This window comes from Paramisgurnus dabryanus, chromosome 6, assembly GCF_030506205.2.
Source record: "Paramisgurnus dabryanus chromosome 6, PD_genome_1.1, whole genome shotgun sequence".
In the NCBI taxonomy this organism is placed as follows: domain Eukaryota; kingdom Metazoa; phylum Chordata; class Actinopteri; order Cypriniformes; family Cobitidae; genus Paramisgurnus; species Paramisgurnus dabryanus.
In genome coordinates, this window is record NC_133342.1 from 2,350,158 (window position 1) to 2,366,645 (window position 16,488).

General features: G+C 35.5%; 1 protein-coding gene across 1 annotated transcript; it reads left to right on the forward strand.

Moving 5' to 3' along the window:
• Positions 1-600: 600 nt before the first annotated feature.
• On the forward strand, positions 601-14,989 carry LOC135744192 (integrin beta-1-like). The gene is made up of 16 exons (XM_065262174.2): positions 601-830; positions 1,847-1,913; positions 4,449-4,534; positions 4,637-4,841; positions 5,075-5,245; positions 8,180-8,415; positions 8,789-8,944; positions 9,245-9,340; positions 9,443-9,532; positions 11,655-11,795; positions 12,003-12,205; positions 12,291-12,529; positions 12,614-12,836; positions 12,944-13,155; positions 13,928-14,094; positions 14,542-14,989. The coding sequence occupies exons 2-16, from the start codon at positions 1,847-1,849 to the stop codon at positions 14,605-14,607; spliced, it is 2,358 nt and encodes a 785-aa protein (XP_065118246.1). The 5' UTR covers positions 601-830; the 3' UTR covers positions 14,608-14,989.
• The last annotated feature ends 1,499 nt before the right edge of the window (positions 14,990-16,488 follow it).

Consider the following 16,488-nt stretch of genomic DNA (forward strand, 5'->3'; position numbering starts at 1 on the left):
AGAAATGTATACAGGCTTGTAACAACAAAGTCTAATCACTACTGCTGTTTGTATATGGGTCACTTGCTAAAAGTTTCCAAAAAATTGTTACACTTGTTGCTAGGTGCTTCTTGAAAAAAAGTTGCTAAATCTGGCAAAAACAAAACAAAAGGGGAACACTTTGGGTTTAAAGATCACTAAATTAGTCAAAAAAATTATAATCACACCCAATGGGGCAGTTTCTCAGACAGGGTTTAGATTACACCAGGAAGTCTTAGTAATATTTAGGACATTTAAGCGGTTTTCACACTTTACAAAAACAATACTGGTGTGAATCTTGAGACAAAATAATGGCACTGATGTATGTTACAATGTTAGTGCAAAGTTTTTAAATTCAGGCAGCTCAAACATGCATTTTAGTTTGGGACTATAAGCACTGTCCAGTACACTGCCCCTATATGTACAAATGACATTATTATTCCTCATAAAGATCAGCAAGGCTGTTCATGAGAACTTGTTTCAGTGGTTTTGTGCTTCTTTTAAAGGCGGAGCTTCAATGACCACATCCCACCATAAGATTACACCTTTAGCCTGTAGTTCCTCATATAAGACGCAGTGAGAGACATGCTAAACCACTGCTGCTCTCAGATACACTCAGCAGTCAAAACACCTCTCTATTAAGACCTTCACACACATCTGGATCACTGCTATTAAGTTTATTTTGTCTAAATGCTTAGAGGACTGTTGAGGTGTTTGTTACATGAAGTTTAATTCAAGAAAACAGGAGAAGTTGATATAAACATTTACTACTGAAATACAGAACTCTTGAAAGAACTGGAGCATGTGTTAAGGTGAGTAACTTACTTCTTTATATGCTTTACACCTATTATAACATTTTATAAGATTTTGGTAACAGGTTGTATATCAGAAAGGTTGTAGTTATTGCTTATCAGAATTGTTTGAGAAAATCCTAAAGCCAAACTATTTGCAATCTCTTCCTCAGTTTTCAGAAAATAATTTTAGATCTTATATATTACACCCTTATTTAATAATAAAAATGTACAGATTTACATGGTCAGGTTATGCATAGTAAAACTGGCTGTTCTTCCTGCATATTTCAGTCAATGATTAACTCTTTCATTGTCTCAAAGTCAGAGAAACTCCTTCATAGCTGTACTGTCTTAAAACTCTCTTTGATTTTATATTTGCCAAATATTTTAAGATATGTTCGATTTAGTATTCAAGATGGTTTGCAAAAAATTAGTGCTGGGCAAAGAATAATACAAAATAAAAGTGTTTTTTGCATAATATATGAGTGTGTGCTATGTGTAATTATTATGTATATATAAATACACACACATTCATGTATCTATTTAAGAAAAATGTACATGTGTGTATATATATTTATTTATATTTTTATATATTCTATATGATATATAAATAAATAAAAATTATATATAAATAAATAAAAATCTGAAATTAATTTATGTGTGTGTGGTTAAAATTACACACAGTACACACATATATTATGCAAAAATCACTTTTATTTTGTATGCGATTATTCACGATTAATCTTTGCCCAGCACTAAAAAAAAATAAAAAAAGGTGGAGGGTGTTTACATTATTTGACTCACGTTCACAGTGGCTACAGTTTACATTGGGAGTGTCAGTCAGAGATACGACATATCTGCTATTGCATTTTGCAGCCTGATTTCACAAAATACGTGAAATAGTCACGCATTATTTTGCTCAGTTTTGCGTGACATTGTCACGTATTTTCACCATTTTACGTGACAGTTTCACGTATTGGTTACTCGACTTTTTTGTTAGTTTTGTTGTGTAATTAATAATGTTCGTCTGTATTTAGATGGATGTAAGGGTGCTGTTGATATCAACTTTGCTAGCGTTGGTCTCTCACGTCAGAGCAAAAACAGGTAACGCAAGATATCATTTATCACAACAACAAAGCTACACTGTATATGTTACTCCGTTATTTTTAGGCCTTTGGGGGATACTTTTTACTGTTTACGTCTGAACCATTATATGTGAGTGGGACGAGACCCACCCACTTTTTAAGACCAATGATATTTGACCAACTCACTTTTACCTACAATTTTAGAAATGCCCTAATAAATTAAACTCTGTTCCACGTTTTAGCTACAGTAGTGACTTCCACCCTGCTGCCTCCTTAAATCCATTCCACTCCATTCCTCATTCAAAGTACATATAAATTAATCTCCATTTCGTGTTTTCACTATTTTGCTTCCTGGATTCCCTCGACATAGCAAGAGTAAACTTTTAGACTATAAAAGCAGTTGTTTAATTAAGGCAGTGGTTCTCAAACTTTTTCAGCGTGCGGCCACTCTTGTGTACGGTGCATTCCTTCGTGGCCCCCCAAAAGAAAATTTATGACAAAAAAAGTTCTAAAACTTAACATTTTAATTAAACAAAATATTAAATTATACAAAGTAGTGCTGTTGGTTAGTAGCCTTATTTTTTAGGTTTAATTACACAAAATTCATGATAAATTAATGTATTTTATAAAATGTCATAAAACTGGGGCCCCCTGGCACCATCTCGCGGCCCCCAGTTTGAGAACCACTGAATTAAGGCATCAAAATTCAAGATGGGATCTAGTTCAGTAATTTACTCACGTTTTTTGCTTCAGAAGCCCATGGTTATGAATAGATTTGTGTCGTGTGATTATAGCAATTTTAAGTTCAGAGTAAAAAACATATTTTTTATGTAAAAAAATTTTTTAAAAATATGGCTTCATTAAGAATAAGTTCAAATAAATATGTTGGGTGTGTTAACATTAAAGGAATAGTCTACTCATTTTCAATATTAAAATATGTTATTACCTTAACTAACTCGCCTGAAAAATCCGCTCCCCTTCTCCCTCTCATAATGGGAGAGGGAGGGTGTTACTGCGCCGAGTCGAAGTACTCCCAAAAGTGCTGTTCCGCCATACAATATAGTTCCTCTTTTAAATCCGCTTAGAAAAGCGCTACGTTTTATTTTGTACCACCAAACTTGCTCGTATAACTACTCGTCTTAAATAGGAAAAACGTTGATGTGTTTGGTCACTTCTAACGCACACAGATGATAGAGGGATCTATCAACTCTTCTTAGTTAAGGTAATAACATATTTTAATATTGAAAATGAGTAGACTATTCCTTTAATGCAGTAGTTACACATAAACTATAACTAAGGCATTTATTACTGTGAGAAGCAATTAGTAGTGAAGCCACAGCCCTGTTGATCCTTTTTAACCAATCCATGCATTGAGAGAGGTTGGGACCGCCTTCCTTATTAACATACGGACACCGAAATACAGAAATAAATAAATGTAGAAATGCAAAAATAAATGTAAAAATAAATAAATGTAGAAATACAGAAATAAATGTAGTGGTGCAAAAAAAATACAACTAAAAGTTGATACTTTTGCTAAAACAATATATTTATTTGTTTATGTCTGCATTTATTTCTGCATTTAATTAATTACTTATTTATTTCTGCATTTATGTATTGATTCATTTATTTATTTTTGTATTTTTACATTTATTAATTTATTTATTTCCGCATTTATTTATTTATTCATTTATTTATTTATGCATTTAATTAATTACTTATTTATTCCTGCATTTATTTATTTATTCATTTATTTATTTCTGAATTTAATTAATTACTTATTTACTCCTGCATTTATGTATTGATTCATTTATTTATTTTTGTATTTTTACATTTATTTATTTATTCCCACTTTTATTTATTTATTCATTTATTTATTTCTGCATTTAATTAATTACTTATTTATTCCTGCATTTATTTATTTATTCATTAATGCATTTAATTAATTACTTATTTATTCCTGCATTTATTTATTTATTCATTTATTTATTTTTGAATTTAATTAATTACTTATTTATTTCTGCATTTATGTATTGATTCATTTATTTATTTTTGTATTTTTACATTTATTTATTTATTTATTTTCGCATTTATTTATTTATTCATTTATTTATTTCTGCATTTAATTAATTACTTATTTATTCCTGCAATTATTTATTTATTCATTTATGAATTTCTACATATATTTATTTATGCATTAATGTATCTATTCATTTATTTATTTATGTCCACCTATGTCATTTTTCGTCAATTGGGTTATTTTCAGCCGATGGGTCTAAAAGGGACGCACCCAACTTGTTGGGTTGTAATTTAACCTAAGCTGCTGGGTTGGTTTAATCCATTGTTGTGTCAAATATAAACATTTTGTTAATTTTTACCCAACATCTGGGTTCACCTATTTTTGGCCCAATGCTGGGTTGACAATAATCCTAATGCTAAGGTAATAAGTAGGATTTTTCAGTATTATTCAGTAAAGAAATATGTTTTTAAGAGTGAAGTAACATTGTAAACTACAATTTTCTCCCTAAATTTATTAAACATTCATTTTTGTCCACAGACAGTAACGAATGTGTTTCTGCAAATGCAAAAACATGTGGAGAATGTATTCAGGTCGGGCCACAGTGTGTGTGGTGCAAAGATCCTGTAAGTTATTTCACAATGGCTGTGTCATCCTTTACAATTCCCATAACTTGGAAAGATGATTCCAGTCTCCTGTTTAACAAGTCTCTGCATGTACCTTCACAGGATTTCAAACCTTCACGCTGTGATAACCAGGAGTCCCTGGAAAAAGCCGGTTGCACTTTATCCGGCATTGAAAACACTCGAGGGTCATTGACCATCGACAAGAACAAACCCGTAACGAACCGTAACATTGATAAAGCGGTGAAACTGGATGTTAGTGAGATAACCCAGATTCAACCACAGAAGCTCACCCTAAATCTCAGAGCAGGTACTGGACACCATCATAGCCTGTTTAGAAAAATAGCACTGGATGAGTCTGGATCTGTTGTGAGATCTGAATTGAGATAAGAGTAAAGGGAGTTGAACTATATTGGGTGAACTGTTTTGGCAGTGTTATTATATGCTACTGGGAATATGTTATTATTATTATTAACACATCAATTGGGGTAAGGAGTTGTTTAATTTATTAAATGTATACATTTTCTGTCTTTCTTTCTCTAGGTGAACCACAGAAGTTCAATTTGAAATTCAAACGCGCAGAAGATTATCCCATTGATCTTTACTTCTTGATGGACCTCAGCGACTCCATGTTAAGTAATCTTGAGAATGTCAAGAACCTCGGATCTGAACTTGCCAAGGAGATGCAGGACATCACGTCGGACCTGCGGATTGGTTAGTGGGACCAAAATGACACCCAATTGCCTGCACACTCGCAAACTAACCATTCCATAATCTTCTAAAACCATTATAATACACTACTAAAATAAATGCACTACAAAATGTTCAAATGATACCATGGAACAACCTTTTTTTGGTGCTTTATTTTTAAGATTGTAAGAAATTGGACATATTTTTACATCTTTAACCATTTTAAATCCATTGGAGACCATACATACACTGTAAAAAAATTCCGTAGAAATTGCAGCTGGGTTGCCGGTAACTTACCGTAGATTTAAATTTATGTTTTTTACTGGCAACATTTTGTTCAAAGTTAAATGTACATTAAACATTTACAAGTCTTTGTCTTTACAGATTAAAACTAAAAAAACAGCATCAAGCAAAACATTCTGGGAAACAAAATCTGAAGCAAAAAACAGAAAAAGGTTGATGATGATTTATGGTTCCAAGAATGCTTTGCATGAGGCTGTTATTGTATAGTTTTATTCTGTAAAGATAAAGGGCCCTATTTTAACGATCTAAGCGCATTGTCTAAAGCGCACAGCGCAACGTCTAAATGGGCGTGTCCGAATCCACTTTTGCTAATTTAACGACGGGAAAAATGGTTTTTGCGCCGAGCGCATGGTCGAAAAGGGTTGGTCCTATTGTAATGGGAGTATTTTGGGCGTAACGTGCAGTAAACCAATGAGAGTCACAGCTCTCATCCCCTTTAAAAGCCAGTTGCGCTGGCGTTATGTCTAATCCCTATTTAGATGACGGACTTTGTAAACTGAAAAACTAAGTGGAGGAAGAAGATCCCCAGTTTAAGATTAATGTTAAATAATTGTGTTGTTTTTCACTTGTATTGAAATTGTTATTTATTTATTAAAACCTTTAAAACCCGTTTTCTTTTAGTCATGGAAGTAAAAAGCAGGCTTGTAATTGCTTTAAATGTATGGCTATCCAATATCATCAAAAAATATTTTACAAGTATGTAAGATAAGGTTTGTACTCTAAAAATACTTTATTTGTAACAAACAGGAGATAAAGAATTTACAAACGGCTCTCCTCACGTTTCAGCACTTTGGACAGCGGTTTTTTAGCAAAGAGTTTTTTTAAGCGTTACTTAAAAATGTTTCTCATCTCACCATATCCACAGGTACAGAGTCATCATATACAATAAATCCGTGAGGTAGCATTAAAAAAAACATTTAAAAACAGACGCATTTGTTCAAAGCAAAGCATTTATTTACTTACCAGGCTGCAGGTGAAGCAGCTCTTTGCGCCTTCTAACGTCTCATAATCTGTCCTCAATTATGTCCAAGAGACTCAATAATAATCTTTTACATTCAATCCTTTAATCTTTCATATTTGAAAGCATTTTTGTGCTGCTGCGCATTCATGTACCTTGTGATAAGCAAACCCGCGTTGTCCTCCCGTGTATAGGCGCATTTTACTAATGCGCTCTTTAAATAACATAAAACACATTGCGCCATTGACTTTAGACCAGGTTTTTGTTGGTCAATGGCGTAGTCTATTTTAGTTGCCTCAAAATAGCAACGCGCCAACAATGCGCCTGAACACACCTCGTTTTCAGACCAGAACGCCCATTGGCGCAAAAGGGGGCGCAAATGCATTTGCTATTTAAACAACGTGGCGCTAAACGTGAAAATTAGGGTGAAAACTAGCGAAAGACACTTGCGTCGCGCATTGCGCTGCATTGCGCCGGGTGTAAGATAGAGCCCAAAGACTTGTTAATATTTAAAAAGTATTTAACTTTGAACAAACGCTTGCCAGTAAATAACATAAATTTAAATCTATGGTAAATTACCAGCAACCCAGCTGCAATAACATTGTAATTTCTACGGAATTTTTTTACAGTGTAGGGACAGCGTAAAATAATTTTTAACAATATAATTTTCAAAACCAAAACACCAGGCTGTCTTGTTTTAGCTAAAGCATGCAACATCCGGATTAGCTTGCAAGCTCTCATTGGCTATTAATTTACGATTCATTTATGATTTGGGATCGGGAAGGCTTCAATGGGATAGAGAGCAGCAAAATAATACCAATGAAACAACACACCTGAGGTTTTTTTTTTTACAAAAAAATCATCTTCGGTAAAACACTAATCGGGTCACGCACCCTTTTCCAGTCAGCTGATCTCTGGGTCTGGCACCACCACTTTTAGCATAGCTTAGCACAATGCATTGAATCTGATTAGACCATTAGCATCGCGCTAAAAAATAACCAAAGAGTTTCAATATTTTTCCTATTTAAAACTTAACTCTTCTGTAGTTACATTGTGTTCTAAGACCCACAGAAAATTTAAAGTACTTTGCTGCCATGGCTGCAGGAGCCGCAATGATATTACGCAGTGCCCAAAAATAGTCCTCTGCTATTAAAAGATACTAAGGGGACTATTTTCAGCAGCTGTGTAATATCACTAGGCCTGCTGAAGCCATGTTACGGCAGCAAAGTCCTTGATTATTACCCCAGAATGAGAGTATAGTTCCTAACCATATCTGACTAGAAAATCACAACTTTTAATTTTCTGTCAGTCTTAGTACACAATGTAACTACAGAAGAGTCAAGTTTTAAATATAAGAAAAATATCAAAACTCTTTGGTTATATTTTACACAATGCTAATTGTCTAATCAGATTCAATGGATTATGCTAAACTGTGCTAAAATGCTAGCGCCAAACCAGGAGATCAGCAGAATGGATTTCAAAACTGTAAAAATCAAATGTTTAACTCTAGGGGAGCTAAAAAATGAGCATATTTTCAAAAAAAGTGGAGTGTCTCTTTAAAATCTTCACGTGTGTGGCAATCCTTAAAGAACTATATCTTTTATTCCTTTTTACAATCTAAAGAACATCTACATGTATTCAGCACAAAGAAACAGAAAAGGTTTTTTTTATAAAACCATTTAAACTCTTGATTCCAGGGTTTGGCTCATTTCTGGAGAAGCTTGTTATGCCCTTTATTCTCACGACTCCAAAGTATCTGAAGAATCCATGTTTTCCTGGTGACTGCACTGCGCCCTTCACCTACAAACACGTCTTGGACCTGACCAGCGATGGCCAGAAGTTCAAGGACGAAGTCAGCAAGCAGCGGACCTCTGGAAATCTTGATTCACCGGAGGCAGGATTCGACGCAATCATGCAAGCTGCCGTCTGCACGGTGGGTCCTGCAAGATGAACATTCCATAAATGCCGGAGCACTTTTTTTGAGCATGTTTGCACATGTTGATACAAACATGAAAGCAAGGTAAATCTCTGTGGTTTTTTGTCCTGTCACAATAAAATGTTTGGGCAGTACTTGATTGAGTCATGGACATGGCTAAATCTTCAGAAATTATGTTATACCAAGTAAATTGTGCAAGGACAGAAAGCATAGCCTGAAGGGCTATGAAACAGTAAGCACTTTATACTTTTTTTGACACCATTACATTCACAACACAAAACCATACAGTTTTTTGTTGAATTTTTTGTCCTATTAATTGCACCTGCTATATAAATTATTGTAATGTAAATATAATTGTACTGTACCCTAGAGCGAGATTGGCTGGAGGAATGTGACTCGTCTTCTTGTGTTTTCTACGGATGCCGGATTTCATTCTGCTGGAGATGGAAAACTTGGGGGAATTGTTCGTCCCAATGATGGGAAATGTCATCTGCAGAATAATATGTACAATATGGGCAACCACTTGGTAAGTCTGTATGTTTGCCTGTCTGTCCATCCATCTATATACCATATCTGTCTACCTGTCTGTCTACATGTCTATCTACCTGTCTGTCTATCTTTCTCCTTATCTGTCTGTCTGTCTGTCTGTCTATTTTTGTCGCACCATAGGAGCACTGAAATGCAAAAAAGTCTCAAGAAGATGTGTGGTCTTAGTTTTAGATGGTTTTATACAAAAGTGCATTTAAGTTCCTACATTTGATCAGTTCATGTAGTCAATCCCAATACCATCTATAGGAGTGCTACAGTTTACCCTATTTTCTTACAGGACTACCCCACAATCTCTCAGCTGGCAGATGTGCTGAGCGAAAACAACATTCAGACCATCTTTGCGGTGACCAAGCCTTTCCAGAGTCTTTATGAGGTGTGTATATGTACTAACATTCGCTCCACATTGCAACATCTTGTTCATCATTGCACAATCTATACTTCAGGTTTAAGTGTTTATTTTGTGTGCGTACGATAGGATCTGTCTGCTTTAATTCCTAAATCAGCAGTGGGGACTTTATCTGACAGCTCCACCAATGTCATGCGACTCATCGTTGATGCCTATACTGTGAGTATAAAGTTATGAATCTCTCTGTTAAAGGTGTAGCGAAGGATTTTCTCGAAGTTTAGAAAAGAACCGCCTTCTCCACTTTTTTAAAAAATGCAATTGCGCAACACTCCTGATTGACAACTAGGAGGACCAATAGTCTTGATGATCCACCCAGAAATAGAAAATCGTCCGCAATACCTTTAAGTAATGGTAAGTTGTGGTAGGAAATGAAGCTAAAACCATTTCTCAGGTTTAGTCGCATAGGTTGCAAGTAAATGTATAATTTCTTAATCGGTTTGAATTATCATAGATCCAGTGGCCCATACGGCCAAATATATGTTTTGAATAAATACATTTTGTAGAAAGCAAAGTTTAAAGGGATAGTTCACACAAATATAAAGCTTCTGTCATCATTTACTCACTCTCATGTTGATACAAACCTGTATAAATTTCTTCGTTCTGATGAACACAAAGGACAATATTTTGAGAGGTGTTTGTAACCAAACCGTTCGTGGACCCCATTAACTTCCATTGTAGGAAAAAATTATATTTTGAAAAAACATTCATTTAAAAACTGCATTTTGCGTTTACTCATGTTATCTTTGAATAATATTTAAATTAGTTTGATGCTCTGAAACATTAAAGTCTACAGAGTCCCTAAAGGGGACATGGAGCAAAAATTAAATAAAGTTTCGTTTCACGTGCGCACGCAAAACTTTTTTTTAAAAATTCTGCACATGAAGTTTTCGTAAGTTTGTAAATGTAAGTTTCACGTAAGCACGAGAAAGTTTCATGTGAGCACATGAAACTAAACTTTAGATTTTTTACTCCAATGTCCAAAATGCAATAAATAAATAAATAAATAAATCAGGACACTTTTTTACCCTACTGTATATTTCAAAATATATTTCAACAGATAGTTTTTTTCCTAGCCAAAATATAAAAGTTTGCATAAAATACATGTATTAAATGTTTAAGTACGTATAAAATATAAAATATAAAATTATAAGTATATTTTTGCAGTTAAAAATATATTTAATTATAATCTTTTCAAACCTGTTATGTTCACGGGTTTGTAAGATACAAAGTTTTTCTTCCAATGCGACATGAATATAAATGCATTAAAATCTATTTATTTTTAAGATATAGGCTATTTCAAAAAAATGGCCAAAAAATATATTGGTGAAAATACATTTCTGTAAACATATTTAAAAATATATTACAGCACACTTTGCTGCCTTAAAATGTTTTGTTGAACCAACTCGGATTTACAAGTCATTTTAACTTACTATTATTTATCTTGACTAGAGATGAGTTGTTATAACTACAGGTGAGTTGTTATAACATATAAAATATAGTTGAGAAAATTCAACTTAATTTTATAAGTTGTAACAACTCATCTCTGTTGACATGACTTGTAAATCTGAGTTGATTTAACAAAAATTTTTAAGGCAGCATATTTTACAGTGTATATATTTTTGGCCATTTTTGTATATTTTGAAATATATTTAAAAATTATATTTGAAAATATATTTTTTGCTGCATGGGTGCGACCAAATATCTGAGACAACAATAAAAGTCCAGTTTAAACCTGGAAATAAATGCAATAGGCTTTATGCCCAGCTGCACTGAACTTCAGCCAGCTCCTTGTTTCCTGTCTACCATTATTGGACAAACTGATTAATCCAGGTGTGTCTGATTATTGTTGTTGTGACTACTGAGGTCAGGCACACCTGGATTAATCAGTTTGTTTGTGACTAGTACTAAGGTCAGGCACACCTGGATTAATAAGTTTGTCCAATAATGGCAGACAGGAAACAAGGAGCTGGCTGAAGTTCAGGAAGTAGTGCAGCTGGGCATAAAGACTATTCTGAAAAAATAAAGCAATAAACAGCTCTAAAAGTGCACGCATTGAAAAAAGATAGGTATGTATCAATTCATCTAAGTTATGGTAAGAACATAGTAAAATATTAAAAAACGGTGGTGTTTTCCTTTAAAAACAATGTACATTAACTGATTAAAATCAAACCTGATGCTCTCATAATTATAATGATAAGACGTAATCTTAAATTTCACATGTGATTCATATTAAGAGTTCTGTAAAACATTAAAGTGCTTTCTTTGTTCATCTGTCCCTCAGTCTTTGTCCTCTGAGCTCAATCTGGAGAACAGCAAGCTGCCCGATGGTGTGTCCATCTCATATGTTTCTCACTGCAAGAACGGAGTGAGCCAAAAAGGAGAAAATGGACACAAGTGCTCCAACATCTCCATTGGGGATGAGGTGAGACAGTAAATGCATGCAGAGTGACTCATTTGTACAAATCGTAGCACAGCAGCTTAAGCCAGCATACATGACCGGACAAAAGACACTTGCCTTTTGAGTTTTGAGTCATTCAGTTTCAGTCCCAGTCATTGCCAATTGTTTAATATATCTATATAACCCATATGCAACCTGGAAAGTAAACAATTTCTGTTTTGCACACCATAGGTGAATTTTGATGTAGAAATCACCACTGTGGGTTGTCCATCTAAAGGCAAGTCTCAGACGATAAAGATCAAACCATTGGGATTCAGTGAGGAGGTGGAGGTCGTCCTCAACTTTATCTGCGAATGTGAGTGTCACAAAGATGCAATTCGTAACAGTCCAGTGTGTACAGGCGGCAATGGTGCTTTGGAGTGTGGAGTTTGCAGGTTTGTAAAACTCTTAGTGTGCTTTAAACAAATACTACAGGTCAAGTAAGTTAGCATGATAAACATTTTAACCATTTAATATCAGGTGTAACGAAGGCCGTCTTGGAAGGTTATGTGAATGCAGCCGGGACGAGGTCCTGACCGAAGATTTTGATGCAAACTGCCGCAAGGATAATTCAACAAACATCTGCAGCAATAATGGAGAGTGCGTCTGCGGGACGTGCGAGTGCAAAATACGAGATAACCAGGATGAAAAGTACAGCGGCAAATACTGCGAATGTGACAACTTCAGCTGCGACCGCTCCAACAACAAAGTCTGTGGAGGTAGAAGAACTTTTTTTTGTGTCTGATTAATTAATAGTAAAAAGACATTACAATCTTTACGTGCTTTTTTCTTTGTCTTATCAGGTCACGGCAAGTGCGATTGTGGGAAATGTATTTGCGATGCTAACTACACAGGCAGTGCGTGTGACTGCCCTCTGGACACCTCAACCTGTTTGGCCAGTAACGGAGAAATCTGTAGCGGTCGAGGCATCTGTAAGTGCGGAGAGTGTACATGTACCGACCCAAACTTTCTGGGGAAGACCTGTGAAGACTGCAAGGACTGCCTTAAATATTGTACTGAACACAAGTGAGTTATTATCAGAACACATGCACAAATAATACTGTATTCTAAAAAACAGTCCCAGAATGCAACAGGACAAGTATTTTAATGCATTTCTCTGTTGTGCCTCTCAGGGACTGTGTTCAGTGCCGAGCATTTAACATTGGCGACAAGAAAGATAAATGCGCGAAAGAATGCGGACACATCAATCTTAAGATGGTGAAGAAGAAGGAGGATCTTCCTCAGCCCCTTTGCAAAGAGCGAGATGCTAATGACTGTTGGTTCTTCTTTACTTATCCTACCAAAAAAGGGAACACTTTTGAGGCTCATGTGGCGGATAGTGTTGGTAAGTAAGGCCAACAAGCTTTCGGGGGTGTGTACACCAAGGCGTTTATGCCGGCGTATGTTTTCAATTGTTTCCAATGGAAGTGCCGTGCTTTTCAAAAACGCCAGCGACTGGCAATGTACATTAGCATATAGATAACATTTCATGAGGTATTTAAAGGGACATTCCACTTTTTTTGAAATTTTGCTCATTTTCCAGCTCCCCTAGAGTTAAACATTTGATTCTTACTGTTTTGGAATCCATTCAGCTGATCATCGGGTCTGGCGCTAGCACTTTTAGGATAGCTTAGCACAATCCATTAAATCTGATTAGACCATTAGCATCGCGCTAAAAAATAACCAAAGAGTTTCAATATTTTCCTATTTAAAACTTGACTCTTCTGTAGTTACATCGTGTACTAAGACCGACGGAAAATTAAACGTTGTGATTTTCTAAGCAGATATGGCTAGGAACTATACTCTTATTCTGGCGTAATAATCAAGGACTTTGCTGCTGTAACATGGCTGCAGCAGGTGTGATATTACACACTGCCCATAAATAGTCCCCTGCCATTGAAAGTTACTAAGGGGACTAATTTCGGCTGCTGCGTAAATCACTACGCCTGCTGCAGCCATGTTACAGCAGCAAAGTCTTTGATTATTAATCAAATGTTCCAAACTCTAGTGGAGGTGGAAAATTAGCTTATTTTCCAGTGGAATGTCCCTTTTATTTGTAGTTACTAATGGCATATGATTTACCTTTGTCCCATAATACTTTGCTTCTGTTTTCACAGAATGCCCCTCTGGGCCTGCCCTCATCCCCATTGTGGTGGGTTTGGTCGCGGGAATCGTTTTGATCGGTTTAGCCCTGCTGCTTATCTGGAAGCTGCTCATGGTTGTTCACGACCGTAGGGAATTTGCCAAATTTGAGAAAGAGAAGATGAATGCCAAGTGGGACACGGTATATTTTTCTAAATTACATTTTATTTAATGAAAAATATTAATCTTGTTGATGTTTGCTGGTACTTTATTTGTTACCTGAATCCACCATATATTCTGTGTAGTGTCCGAACCTATAGACCGTTTCAGCGGTAACAACATAAACAAGCCGCTGTCGCGGTCCGCACGTAACTTCCGGTAAACTCCGCTAATAATAAATAACAACAAATTCTTTAAACATAGTTTATTTATATAACAAGCAAACAAAACAACACATAGATTACCTAGGAAACCAAAACATTTGTTATTTTCGACGAGGCATTTGTTCAAGAGATCAGTTTAGCAACTAGTCAGACCATTAAAAAAACGAAACCGGAAGTAAGGTTCGGATCCAGACGTGTATCACGTGCGTCCGATGAAACCATCTATAAGTTATATTTAAAGTTTGTTTTAATTATTTCCATTTCAGGGTGATAACCCCATCTATAGGAGCGCTGTGACCACGGTTGTGAATCCCAAATATGAGGGCCAGTAATGTATGGGTGTATAGATCTTCAAGCAACACATTTAAAAAGGAGTTTTTTTTTCTTTTGGCTGTGCATTTTCTACTGATCTGTATCATTTGTTAAAATTTTATATGTATTGTTTTGTAATTGTACAGTATGTATAAACTCTTAGACAAAATGTCAATGTTTAGTTTAATTTTTGTTTGTTTTATTCATAAATTTTTTTTCATATCCTTCATATCCTTGATTTTAAATATATGTTGACAGCATCTCTGTTCTGTTACCACTGAGTTACCAAGTTTTTCAAATGAGCTTAATAATACCATCTTGGTGTTTTTAAAGTGCCAATTTCATTTTTACATAATGCTCACTGCCACCGTCTTTTGTTTATCAGTGTTATTTATAAATTAAAGACTAAAATAAAAACACTGGACTTCCTGTTTGTGGGTCAGCATGATTTATAAAGCTATTAGAATAAAGCAAAAATATATGACCTTGTCTGTGTAAACCTAGCTAAAGACATTTTCTACATAAAATCATCTAACATAATTTAAAGAACATTCTGTGAAAATATACTCACATACTGTAAAGGATTATTAGGAACACTATAATTATACTGTGTTTGACCCCCTTTCGCCTTCAGAACTGCCTTAATTCTATGTGGCATTGATTTAACAAGGTGCTGAAAGCATTCTTTAGAAATGTTGGCCCATATTGATAGGATAGCATCTTGCAGTTGATGGAGATTAAAGGGATGCACATCCAGGGCACGAAGCTCCCGTTCTATTTTAGTGAACTCATTGTGATGTTCAAGAAACCAATTTGAAATGATTCGAGCTTTGTGACATGGTGCATTATCCTGCTGGAAGTAGCCATCAGAGGATGGGTACATGGTGGACATAAAGGGATGGACATGGTCAGAAACAATGCTCAGGTAGGCTGTAGCATTTAAACAAACCCAATTGGCACTAAGGGGCCTAAAGTGTGCCAAGAAAACATCCCCCACACCATTACACCACCACCACCAGCCTGCACAGTGGTAACAAGGCATGATGGATCAATGTTCTCATTCTGTTTACGCCAAATTCTGACTGCTGAATGCCTCAACAGAAGTCGAGACTCATCAGACCAGGCAACATTTTTCCAGTTTTCAACTGTGCAATTTTGGTGAGCTCGTGCAAATTGTAGCCTCTTTTTTCTATTTGTAGTGGAGATTAATGGTATCTGGTGGGGTCTTCTGGTGTTGTAGCCCATCCGCCTCAAGGTTGTGCGTGTTGTGGCTTTACAAATGCTTTGCTGCATACCTCAGAAGTAACGAGTGGTTATTTCAATCAAAGTTGCTCTTCTATCAGCTTGAATCAGTCGGCCCATTCTCCTCTGACCTCTGGCATCAACAAGGCATTTTCGCCCACAGAACTGCCGCATACTGGATGTTTTTCCCTTTTCACACCATTCTTTGTAAACCCGAGAAATGGTTGTGCGTGAAAATCCCAGTAACTGAGCAGACTGTGAAATACTCAGACCGGCCCGCCTGGCACCAACAACCATGCCACGCACAAAATTGCTTAAATCACCTTTCTTTCCCATTCTGACATTCAGTTTGGAGTTCAGGAGATTGTCTTGACCAGAACCACATCCCTAAATGCATTAAAGCAACTGCCATATGATTGGTTAATTAGATAATTGCATTAATGAGAAATTGAACATGTGTTCCTAATAATCCTTTAGGTGAGTGTATAACCTCCATTATGACTAAATAAGGTCATGTCAAAGTTTGAAATCAAGCTTTTATGCCCTTTTCTCAGAATTAGATCATGAGCTTGGATTTTACAGACAAGCTCTCAAATATGAATTTCTATGTTTGTAATATATGCACCGTTTAAGCCTCTCAGTGAGAAATATGCTTTATT